The sequence below is a fragment of the Durio zibethinus genome, chromosome 10, assembly GCF_047325235.1.
Source record: "Durio zibethinus cultivar Kanyao isolate XHJ-2024 chromosome 10, ASM4732523v1, whole genome shotgun sequence".
Classification (NCBI taxonomy): Eukaryota; Viridiplantae; Streptophyta; class Magnoliopsida; order Malvales; family Malvaceae; genus Durio; species Durio zibethinus.
Genome location: NC_143171.1, coordinates 12,813,239 through 12,825,800, shown reverse-complemented (window position 1 = coordinate 12,825,800; position 12,562 = coordinate 12,813,239). Strand labels below are relative to the sequence as shown.

The 12,562-nt window shown below is 28.7% G+C and overlaps 1 protein-coding gene across 1 annotated transcript; it reads right to left on the bottom strand.

Annotated features, from left to right (window-relative positions):
- Nucleotides 1-624: 624 nt before the first annotated feature.
- Nucleotides 625-6,467, bottom strand: LOC111292361 (T-complex protein 1 subunit gamma). Its single transcript, XM_022884697.2, has 13 exons — nt 6,320-6,467; nt 6,186-6,247; nt 5,891-5,963; nt 5,668-5,735; nt 5,498-5,567; nt 5,134-5,202; nt 4,973-5,044; nt 4,775-4,848; nt 2,867-3,529; nt 2,633-2,758; nt 2,362-2,466; nt 2,202-2,276; nt 625-1,026 (listed from the first exon to the last, which is right to left on the bottom strand). The coding sequence occupies exons 1-13, from the start codon at nt 6,342-6,344 to the stop codon at nt 835-837; spliced, it is 1,674 nt and encodes a 557-aa protein (XP_022740432.2). The 5' UTR covers nt 6,345-6,467; the 3' UTR covers nt 625-834.
- Nucleotides 6,468-12,562: the final 6,095 nt, after the last annotated feature.

The following is a 12,562-nucleotide window of genomic DNA, read 5'->3' as shown; positions in this document are numbered from 1 at the left end:
TTTTAGTTATTGAACATTTTAATCTTTACTAAATTGAAAAGATGAAATTAATTGATAATTATCAAATTTGATAATTTTAAATATAATATAATGATATAATATTAAAATGATAAAAAAAAATGAAAATAATATAATTTAAACAAAAATACAAAATTAATTTATAATTTTCGCATCTCATCTTTTAAATTGCTAAAATAAAAAATAACAAGTTCATAAGTAAATCCTCATGCTTTTTAATCTGATTTCCAAATCAAATTTTCAAAATTTTTATGCAATGAAATCTTTTTAACAAATATAATTAACATGATTGAATCAAATTATTATATATGCTCTAATATCACATCAGTAAAAGCAGCTGTAATTTTCAAACATCAGGTGAAATGGAATAAAAGCACCAGTAATATGTAGGATACATCCAGCGTTTACTTTTCCCAGAACAGTGCCATTGGGTATAAAATTATAAAAATAAAACCCACTTTTGTAATGTTCAAACTTTATCCAGCAATGTGTAAAATAATAATTCTAAGGTTAAAACTTTGCAATATCTTATGACAAAATTAAAAGAAAAAAAACGAAGGAAAGATTCTATCTTTTTGAAGCACTCAGTAAGATGTTTGTGTTATGAAAAAAAGAAAAAAAAAAAGCTTGATTAAAAAACTTAACCTGGTCAGTTTTACATTTAATCCAACAGTCTACAGTTTTAAAAACAACAGCAAACACAGATTAAACTTCTCAAGAATACAAGCAAATGAAACACTCAACAACTTCCCCTGGCAGCCCAACAAAACAAACATCATTTCTATCAAATATTTCAAGTTAACTGGTCCACTATCTTCAATCAGGTAGAATTTGCTCACCATCTGCATCTGCTTCTGTCTCAACCTTAGGTTTTGATGGAGCTTGGCCAGATCCGGGAGCCTGCTTCTTCTTAATCCCACTTACAATGTCATCAATCCTTAGAAGCATGCAAGCAGCTTCTATGGCTGTCTTAAAAGTTTGTGCCTTCACATTGTATGCATCCCAAATCTGACAAACATTTTTAATAATTCATTCAAAAATGATCAATCAACTTGAAGTTAGTAGACACCAGAACATTTTAAATTAATCATTAAGCCAAAATCAGACACATAAAAAAAGCATTGACATGTTTTATAACTAAACTATGTATCAATGAAAGTAAACAAGAAGGAACACAAGGATGCATCCGATATCCAAATCAAGTTGACGCTTCCATCATCTTTCACCCACATGCTAGAGGGACACAAGAATGAAATTATACCAAGAAAATTGCAAATATCAAATTCTCTATCCTTGTTCTCTAACTAATTAAAAAGAAATGAGAATCAATTACATTTATGATACTCAAACTTTCACACCTAAATGTTAATCATTGCAATTTCATCTATAACCTTACTTAAAAGTGCAGTACGGGGTAATATTTGTCTTGCCATTCAAGGGATGTAGAACAGAGGCCAATGTAGAACATGAGGGTGGAATTGTAGAACAGAGGCCAATGTCATTAAAATAGAAAAGAATGAATATTTTCTCTCATTATTTTTCATTCTCTGTCCTCTCTTTTATATATTAAAAAGTGAAAGAAAAACTCTTGTCAAAACTCACTTTTGCCTCACAGGTATCCAACCTTCCTTTATGTACAAAACCACCGCAATAGCAGCTGCAGATATAAAACTCTCTTGAAACCCAAACCATAATGCATCACCATGCATTTGATTTCTCAAACTAACCCATAAACAATGCACAACTTACACCTCATATTATGACACTATCACACTCTCCCAACTCATCTTTCAGCCTAAATCCCTTGCAAATCTGGTTCTTCTCACTTGCCTCAAGGTCTTGGCAAGAAGAGAGATAGTGGCCTTTGCAGAAAAGGAATTTTTAGAACAAATGATTTAAAATCATAGACCAAAATGAGTGATTTCATAATAATTCCTTTTTTAATAAAGAAATCACCATTTTGTCCTCAAATGGGTCATAGATGTCTTACATGGCTTTGAAGTGGACAATCTCATCCACCTTATTAACATCTTGAAAGGTAGGACATAATTGTTAGATATAAACAGAGTTTAGGATGAAAATTGCAACAATGAAGAGTTCAGGTAGAAAAGTGAAATTACGGCGAATGTTTGAGGACCAACAGTATACTCAAAATTAAATAAAAAGTACAAATGTCATCATACCTTGCGCTCTTTCATGTCAGCAATGGCACCGGTGTTCCCATCTATGCCAATCCATGCATTTTCACCATTTGCATGCTACAATCACATTTTGGGAAATTAGAAACAAAAAGGGTAAGGGTATCTTCAAAAGCGTATAGCTGCACTCTAGAAACATTCATACCTTTCCTTGCAGAGCAGTCATGGTTCGAATCACATTAACCCCACAATTCTGTGCCAAAGTACGTGGTATGGCTTCAAAAGCAATAGCAGCAGCTTCATATGGCCACTATTACACAACCAGTGAATTAGCAAAACTAAAAAAAAATAAGGTAATTAGCAAAACTAGATTTCTAAAAAGGTTGAAAATATATGTTCAAATATCAAGAAAGGTTAGCAATCAGAATCATATAACTCTAGACTGATCAAAAGTTAAGCATTAATGCATCAAGCACCTTTTCTATGCCTTCAACTGATGAACTCTTTTGCTTCAAAGTGGCAGAAACAGTTAACTCTGTAGCACCACCACCAGGAACAAGTTTTGGATTCTTTATTATGTTTCTTGCAACAGACATGGCATCCTGTAATTGAAACATGCTTCAGAACTTTGACCAGAAAAAAGTCAAAAGGAAACAAGCTTCAGAACTTATTTCCATTAACAGATGGAAGCAGCACATTAAATCACCTACCTGCAAATTTCTTTCCACCTCATTCAAGAGATCCTTGCTAGCACCTCTCAGGAGAACAGTACAGGCTTTTGGATCTTTGCAATCAACAATGAACGCAAAGAACTCATCCCCAATTTTTTTAACCTCAAAGAGCCCAGCTCCAGTACCAACATCAGATTCCTGCAATTCATCAGGACGATTCACAATAACAGCTCCAGATGCCTTTGCAATTCTATTGTTGTCTGTCTTTCTGACCCTCCTAATTGCACTGACACCAGCCTTACTAAGATAGTGGCACGCCAAATCACTAAGTCCTTTTTCTGTAATCACCAAGTCTGGTTTGAATTTCAGAATCTGTACGCAAAGGTTCTCAATGTATTCTTCTTCCATTTTCAACAGGACTTCCCAATCTTCTTCCCTAACCAACTCAGCATTTGTTTGGTTCTCCCCTTTCTTATATTCAAGGGGACAATCAAGAAGAACAATACGTGGGTTGACAATCTTTCTTTTCATTTTCCCAGGCGTAACAACATCTTTATTGATCATCACTCCCCTGAGAACCTTGGAATCTTCCAACTGGCCACCGGGTACTTTCTCTACTTTAATGTACTTTTTAATATCAATTTCTCGCAGCCCTTGGCCAAGGTCAACTCCGACAGTTGTAGTTGCATCAATTGCCAAATCCTGGGAGTTAAACAATTAGGTAGCTATATAAATTAAACATAAATATATGACACAGTTTTAGAACTTCATTTTTAACACTTCTATTTTTAATAAAATCAAATGATTATGAAAGGAACAGAACTGCTGTGAACAAAATATAAATGACTACTAATGAGATCATTTATGAGCTACTGTGCAGCAAAACTGAAGAAAATATAAAGTAAGAAACATAGTGAATTGAGGAACATCAAATTTCGTTTATACGTGATATGTAAAAACGCCATTGCACAAGCTAGACTGTGCCCCTCTTGCCTCAGTAGAGATATTGTTTCAGGAACACGGCACTACAGTGGGTTAGCCTCATAATCAGACAGTTTCAATCACAAAATGCATAGTATCAAAATTAAGTACAATCTAATATCAGGCATATAAATTGAAACAAAATAAAATGGAGGAAAATGAAAGAAAGGACATGTAATTTAGGCACGCACATAATATTGTTCAGCTAGAATAAAAAATGGTATGAAGATTTTTATTATTATTCTTATTAATTACATCTCAAAACAGCTTAATGGAAGCAGTTGTTATATATGTTACAAGGACTCTACATTCTAGGGCACCATAGCCATGTCAATATGACACAACACGAATTTGGATGCAGAATACGTGTCCAATATCAGCACTAGTTATACAAACTTGGTTTTTCACGTGAGCCAAATCAAACACCAAAATGACGAGTGACCAGAGAGACTGCTGGGTCATGTGAAAAAACCCCAATCCACAAATTGCACGAAAAAAAAAAAGAATTTAAATATCTGACTTTTGGACATGTTTCAGCCAAATCCACAAGTCCAAATATTTTAGTAAAATACACCCTGACACATGCACACAACCGTATTAGATATTCATACCCGGATTGATGTAACTAGTGTTGCTATATTTCTGGTTTCAAATGTTCCATGATTCCTTTGGTAACAAAGATATATATATATATATTTCATTTGTTTTATTTCTCATGCCAGACGACTTAATATTAATTTTTTGGAACTAAATACAAGGAACCAGGCTTTTCTATATTCATATTTTATTAACAGAAAACTGACAAATAGTCAAATAAAAGAGTGGTCAGATGACTATTCTAACCATAGGTCAGTTGCAAAAAGAAACCAACAGAGATATTTCATATGCCAATGTCATGGTCTATGCGCATTATCCTATAATCAAAATGAGCATATAAACAAGCCCCGTAACAAAGAAGACACTCACAGCAATGAGATCTCCAAATTGGCTAGTGAACTTTGTCCCTATACAGCTCTTCACAAGTCCCAACATTGTTGAACCTGCCATTCAAATAAACATGTTGCAATATGAGCATGCCAAAGATATTAATGATATAAATGCCAAATACACAAAGGGAGAAAGATTAAAAAATTTGTTACGAAAAAGTTTCCAGGAGAAACATACGGTCTTTCACATCAATGGGCATTGCAATCTTGTCAAGCACAGCAATAGCATCCTCCAAAGCCTTATTGTATGCTGCAAATGACAATGGCTCTTCATCAAATGCTACATTATGATTCAAAAGCAGAGGTTAAAAATCTAGCAGCACTTCTATGTTATATTACCTCGACAAATTACTGTCGGATGATAATTTTTGTCAATAAAGGCTTCTGCAACATGAAGCATCTCACCAGCTATACCCAAAAATACACCAAATATAAGAAATAAAAGCAATGGTATCTGAACATGTCAATTATATCATCACAAAAAAATAAAAAAGGAATAACCGCATGAACCAGAAACAATCTCAATGATCTTATAACCACATTCAAGAAATGTCAGATTCAAACTGTGAAGCCAATCTCATTAATAAGAAATTTATCAGCTCTCAAAAACATGTTAATAAGAATAACATTGAAATACAAACTAATGTATCCAAAGAATAGACAACATAGCACATAAACAACATTGTGTTGCATAAAGATATACCAAGAACAATAACAGATGTTGTTCCATCCCCAACTTCTTCATCTTGCGTACGGCTCAATTCAATCATTGACTGCCATGACCAACCAACCAGATAAGAAAGAATGAAAATAAGACAGATAAGGGAGGAAAAGAAGCATTATGAAATAGAGAAGCAATGTGGAATATCATGCCTTGGCAGCTGGATGTGCAAGATCTAACTCACGTAGAATGGCATTTCCATCATTGGTAACAACAATACCTGGTAGAAACCAAAACCATATAATGAACATTATTGCTTGTGTTCAAGAAGAGTCCATTTAAAGGGTAAAAAACGTTTGTGGGAAATCCAAAAACAGCAGCAATGGAAATCGAAATAGGATATGCTTGCGGCCAAAAAAGGGCTAAAAAGGTTACCTCCAGAAGCATCAAGGAGCATTTTCAACATGGATCTAGGACCCAACGTTGTTCTAATGATGTCAGCAACAGCCTGTAAAGTTATTTTCGTCAGTGAAAATTATGTTGAAGACCCATAAGATTTTGAAGTTTGGATTCTTAGATAGATACATAGTCCATAGTCAGAACTCAGAAACAAACATTGGGTTTTTTTTTTTTGTTTGATTTAAACAGCTTATTCGGCAATTTGATCTTAGATTAGAGCAAAGAAAATAGAAAGAGTACTAAAAAAAAATAAAGGAATGAAGGAAATCACCTTGGAGGCTTGGATGTTAGCATGGTGAACCTTCGTCCCAGACTCCCGTTTCAACGAATCCTCTGCGTATTTCAATGATTTTTTAGGGACGTTTTGAGATTAAAATGCATTAAAAGAAAAGAAAATAAACTTACTTAGAACGAGAACTGGGGCGTGCATGATTTATGATTTTGTTTTGTGCTTAAATTTAAAACTGTTGAAAACAAACTAAATTGCAAACCGCAAAACTTTTCTGCTTTCCTTCCACTTTCTAGTTTCTACTGGAAAACCCTATTAAGAACTACCCTGTCCCTCTTTTTTTCCTATCTTTTTGTATGGGACGTTTGAAAATTGAGCTGCCGCTGTGGGCTTCCTTTGTTTTCTTTCGGTTTATAGGCCCAATCTCTATTTCCCTTCGCTTAATTATTAGGCTAAGATCCAAATAAAAAATGATCGTACACATTCAAAGTTGTCGAATTTTTTAATTTCATAAACAAATTAATAAAATAATATATATTTTTGTAAATATTTCAAAAATTAAAAAATTTAAATTTAAAAAAAGGGGCGTACTCGTTTATAAAATTAAAAAAACTTCATTAATAATGTATCAAATAATTTTTTAAATTCAAAAACTTTAAAATCATTTAAATAAAATATTTTAACTTCTTTTGTTTCAAAATGAAATTTTTTGCCCTTAGTAAAAAATTAAAGAGCCAATATGTGACTTTATTTTTAACTTGCAAGATAGGCATTTGAGACAAAAGTAGCCCTTGACTCGTTTTGTTAACTATAAAATGATGTACTTTTCTCTCTCTCTCTCTCTCTCTCTATATATATATATATATATATATATATATAACGAGTTGAAAAAAAGTTTAATTTTTTATTTAATTGTATCTTTAGAGTTAACATAATTCAAAATAATTGTACGTTTTAAAATACAAAAGTTAAATTTAAATATCTTAAAATAATAGATTAATTTTTTTCAAATATAATAAATTAAATTTAAGATTTGATTTAAGTATAAATAAAATAAAATAAAAATGATTATAATTGAGTATTTATATTTGTTCAATCAATTTTTCACAATATTTGATGTGAAAAATATTAAAATTTTAATTTTAAAAAAAATTGTGATCATGTGATATTTTTTAAAAAATAAAAATTTTGATGTTGCTTTTTATTGGTTTTTTTGAGCAAAAGTTATGTTGCTTTTTAAAAGACAAAAATTATCACAAAATAGCTATTCAATGCATCTATTTTTTTTCTATTTAGACTCAAACAATTAAATTTTTAAGATAAAAATATTAATTAATAAAATTACTTAATTATCTTTATTGAAATTATTATTTAATCTCTCAACGAGATTCATTTATTCTTAGTTTATAATGCATCTAAAAATATATGTTCGAAAAGTTTAAAGATTTTAAAAAAATGTAAAATCAATAAGTTTAAAATATTTTTGGGTATGCATTTTTGAAAGGTCTTTAAACTATTCAAATGTACATTTTTGTAAAGTTTTAAAAAATTTTTAAAAATACATATTCAATTAATACATTTTGAGATGAAATTTTTTCCTTAACCATAGTTTTCATGCCCTACTTTTACCCCGTTTTCATCTAGTCACCTTCAACATGCTTAAGCTAAAATGACTTAGAGGTAAAAAGGTTGTTGAGAGGGCAAAAATCCAAAATCTATGGATATGTATATTTTGGTAAGCCTTATAGATATGTAAATTCATAAGCTTTCAGAAGCTTACAAAAATGATTTTTTATAAGATTTCAAACTAGGACGAATCCATCCTCTTTTGAAACCACATTGTCGTAAGTTGCAATTTCATGCAAAAAAAAAAAATTTACAGTTTTAATCGCATTCGATCAACCAAAAATAAAAAATAAATTACTTTTATATTGGAATAAATTTTTTTTAAAAATTGGAATGGATTATTTGACATTGTTGATATCATCCAAAACTTGGAAATTTTAGTTTGATTTAAATAAGATCGAAAGGAGAATGACAAATGTAAAATGATGAATGTAAAGGGGTTTAGGGAGAAAAAAAGAGATGTATTGAATGTTAGGGGATAAGGATAGGAAAGGAAATATAAATTTATGGGTAAAGGTTGGATATTGAAAATTAGTGTTTTGAGTTTAAAATTGGTATCCGAATAATATTGGAGTGTGGAGATAAAAAATCGTATATTAAGAAACTCTTTTATCACCAAAGAAACATGAATACAAATAATAGGGGTCTTCGAATCTTAAAACACAAATATCACTTATTAATTTTCAAAATCAATAAAATTCTAATATTTTCATATTTAAAAGTTGTTATTCCTTATTAAGTCAAAAGTTAAGAATAAAAATAAAAGATTTTCATATCTATAGCATTCATTTTTGTGAATTTTATAAAAAAAATTATAATACAATCATCATCTGAAACCAATTACATAACCTCAAAACTTTTTTTTGCCCCAACTCTTACATTCGTTGAGATTTATGCATCTTTTTATATAGGAAATATTCTTTCAAAAAGCAACCAATAACACAATAAAATTTAACTTATAACACAAATAACACTATTGTGATAAAAGAAGCATCATCTTTTAAGTAAAAAAAGAAAATAAACCAAAGATCAACCCTTCCTCCACTACTACCAAAAATGAAAAAATGATAAAAAATAACTTGTTAACTACAATTAACAAAAAAAAATCCATGTAAATAAAAAATATATATATACATGTAACTATTTCAAATTTATTTACGAAAAATAGTATAATTCATATAACAATCAAGAATATAATGTAAAATGTAATACAGTTTCCATGTTGATTAAATAAAAATAAATTGAAATATCTCTTCAATTTTTGAAACATAAATTAATTAAAAAGTAATTATCAACTCCTTGAAGTGTTTGAAACGCAAAGTAATTAAGAAAAGAATGCATAAGAAATACTCGCAATTGAAAACAATTAAGAGTTGCAAAATATATAAAAATGATATTTTAAATAAATGAGCAATAAAAACAAAAATGTAAATCTTTTTAACTGTTTTTTCCTTCTCACTTTCTTTCCTTTCCTATGTAAAGCTATAAAAATAAAAAATAATAACAAATGAAAATGAATTTAAGAGAATATTTCCAAAATTGAAATAACGACAAATATTATCATTTTTTATAGCCAACGACTGATGAAATAAGAAGTAGCATTTTACAACTAATAACCAAATATTACACCATTTAAAATCAAATGCAATAATTATGAGCATTTATAAAGTTCAAAACTATAATAGGAATTTCTTGGAATTGCCTGAAAATTTTAATAGCATCATTAGTCTAAAATAAATTATGGAGTTAAGTACCACCTAAATATTTGACTCAAAACTTATTATTTTTTTCTTTTAATTATTCAAAACTAAAGGTGATATGTCAGTTCAATTTTTTAATTTTTTTTATTTGATTCGACTTATGCAAGTATTTCATTTTGCGATCTATATTTGAACCGCATAAGAGAAATGTTCAAGTGTAACCGAACCACTTGAATTTGATTTGGTTTGGATTAATTATTCGGATTTTTGGGTTTAGACACTTTTAGACTTCGATTCACCTTTAACTTAGGCTTTTGATTCAATTAAACAAAACAACAATAAATAACTGAAACAAACTCAAAATATTAACCAAAGTATTTAGATATACTAAGAGATTCAATTTTTAAACCATAATTGAAACAAATAACAATAATCATGCCTCCAAACAAATTGATAGTGGAAATCTTAATCTTGATGTTTTAATAAACGAGAGAAAAAAAAAACTATTCGTTGACAAAAAATACAAATTTGTAATTAAGAATTTAAGAAACAATCCAACAATGTCAATAAACACCACAATAAACATTTAATCATCCATAAACCGTCTGAATTAAAAAATTCTAAATAAAATAGAAAAACACGATGCAATAGGAACTAACAATTACATCAAACTACCAAATAGGCCTCATCCCACATGAGCCAAACTATATCAATTTCCTACATTACTAGAAAGCAAGTTCAAATTAAAATAACTATCAATAAATATAACAAAAAATTTCATGTTATGAAATTAAAAAAAATAAATTACAAAATTGAATTTCATATTCAGTGAAATTGTTATTGTGAAATCCTTTCCATTTTCAATTTCTTGAAAATAGAATATAAAGAATATCCATCATAAAAGAGAAAAACTAAACTTATAATGAAAATGACTAAAAATAAAACAAAAAGATTACCTTTCACTCTTCAAGTCTATCATTGATGACCATATTTATTTCATTAAGAATCAAGTCCTTAAAATCTAAAAAATATACATAATTCTTTAAATCATAAAAAAATGTTAAAGATAAGCAAAATAGCATAAATATATCTAATTAAGTTATAAATACCTACCACATTCAATGTCTTCCTAAATATCCAATTTTTCTTTATTTCAACCTATATAGGTGCATATTTTAAGTAATTCTATGTGTATATAAGGGTCTTAACCATTTTTATAGTTAAAGAATTATGAAATGGATTAATGACATACCATCCAATGCAAAATACAGATTTTATGGCAACAATAGACATAAGAATAGCTAACATCTTATGCCATCATAGCAAGTACTGGATATTTGTAACCATTTACTTTCCACCAAAGTAAATTGTCCAAGTTCTATTATCTTGCTCTTATATCTTTTATGTACCTTTCTAATTCTAACTTCTTGTCACATTGTGGCTCTATTTTCTCTTTTTGTATTTTGATAAGGCCTATATGCCTTTATATTATTAACATCAACAGTTTCATCTAACTTCATTAGTGCTTGGGAACCATAACTTGCTCATTCATTAAAATTGCCAATAATAAAAAAATAATGCTCAAACAATGCATTTAGGGTGACATTTACCCCATTAAACAATTTCAAAGCCTTATTTTTAGAATACACCTTATCAATGACAAACATTACATAATCCATCTTGCGCTATAATCTAAAATGACAATAACAAATAATAAGAGATTGAGGTTCTTTACAGTTTTTTAATATTTCTTAGACTTTGATTGTATTTAAGAAACTATTAACCATATACATGGATTTGGATCCTACAATTTGTCATTAATTTGCATTTCAACAATAAACACCAATTAAAAGTAATTATTGCTAGTGACATACAAAGAATTAGAAATATGTAAAGTGGATTTATAAAAACTTTTCAAAAAAGATAACAAATCTCGAACATGATTCTAATTATCTTTAATAGGCAAGCCTTTATTTTTTTCCCTTAGCTTAGCTCTATATTTGTCTTCTTTTTTCTTCAATTTATCAAAAAATTTTGAAACTTCAAAGCAGTTTTCAACATCAAAAAAGTTAAATTCCACCTAATCTCAACATCTAAACAACCAAGGCTTTTCCTTGTTATTTTTCTTAATTTATACAAACTTGAATTTTTGTAACCTTAATTACAATGAAATGTGTTTTTTGCGATTTTTTTTACATTTTTAATGGTGTTTATAAATGCCATTAAAAGATTCATGTGGTTTGACAAAAACACTGCCAGAAATGCAAACTATTTTGGTATCGAGAAATTTATTAGCATTTTTAAGAAAACGTCATTAAATTCAACAATGTTTTTAAAACATTTAACAACATTTTAAAAGTCCTTAGGATGTAGTTTTATGCTAGGGTTTTTTTGACATATAACGACATTTATTGTAAAAAAATGATGTTAAAGTTATTAATTTAGCAACATTTATATACATTTAACTACATTTTAAACCTACAAACATCGTTAAGTTTTCACTTTTAATTTTTTTAAATATAAATGAAAAATTAATATTTGAAATGATTTTTTTCAATATTTACTACTACAATAATATATAATATTAAAACATATTATTGAAATACATAAAACTTAAGTCAAATTTATTAAATATTATAAAATATCTACATACATCAATTGTTTTAGTATGTCAAAAAGTAATAAATATACAATGAACTTTAATTTGTTTACCAATTGCATAAAATAAAAAATTCAACATGTATGAATTGATGATTGCAAAGAGTTGGAACACTAGAATTAGATTATTGATGTTTATACTGAAATCAATATCATGTTTAAGGACCTATTAAAAAAAAAGTAAAACATGTATTTACGATTATAATAAGGTAGATAGACAAAAGAAAAACACTTATTAAATTTTATACCTAAAGTGGCTGAGTTAGTGAACCACCTAGATTGTTTTTGAAAAATTTTTGTTACACAAAATTCATACTCATCCATTTTCTCTTTTGCTTTATCTTGTAAATCAATCAAATAAAGTAATTATTTTTAATATAAAAAGTAATTATTTTTAATATAAAAATAACAATAATTTTTTGAGTTTTGGCTTCA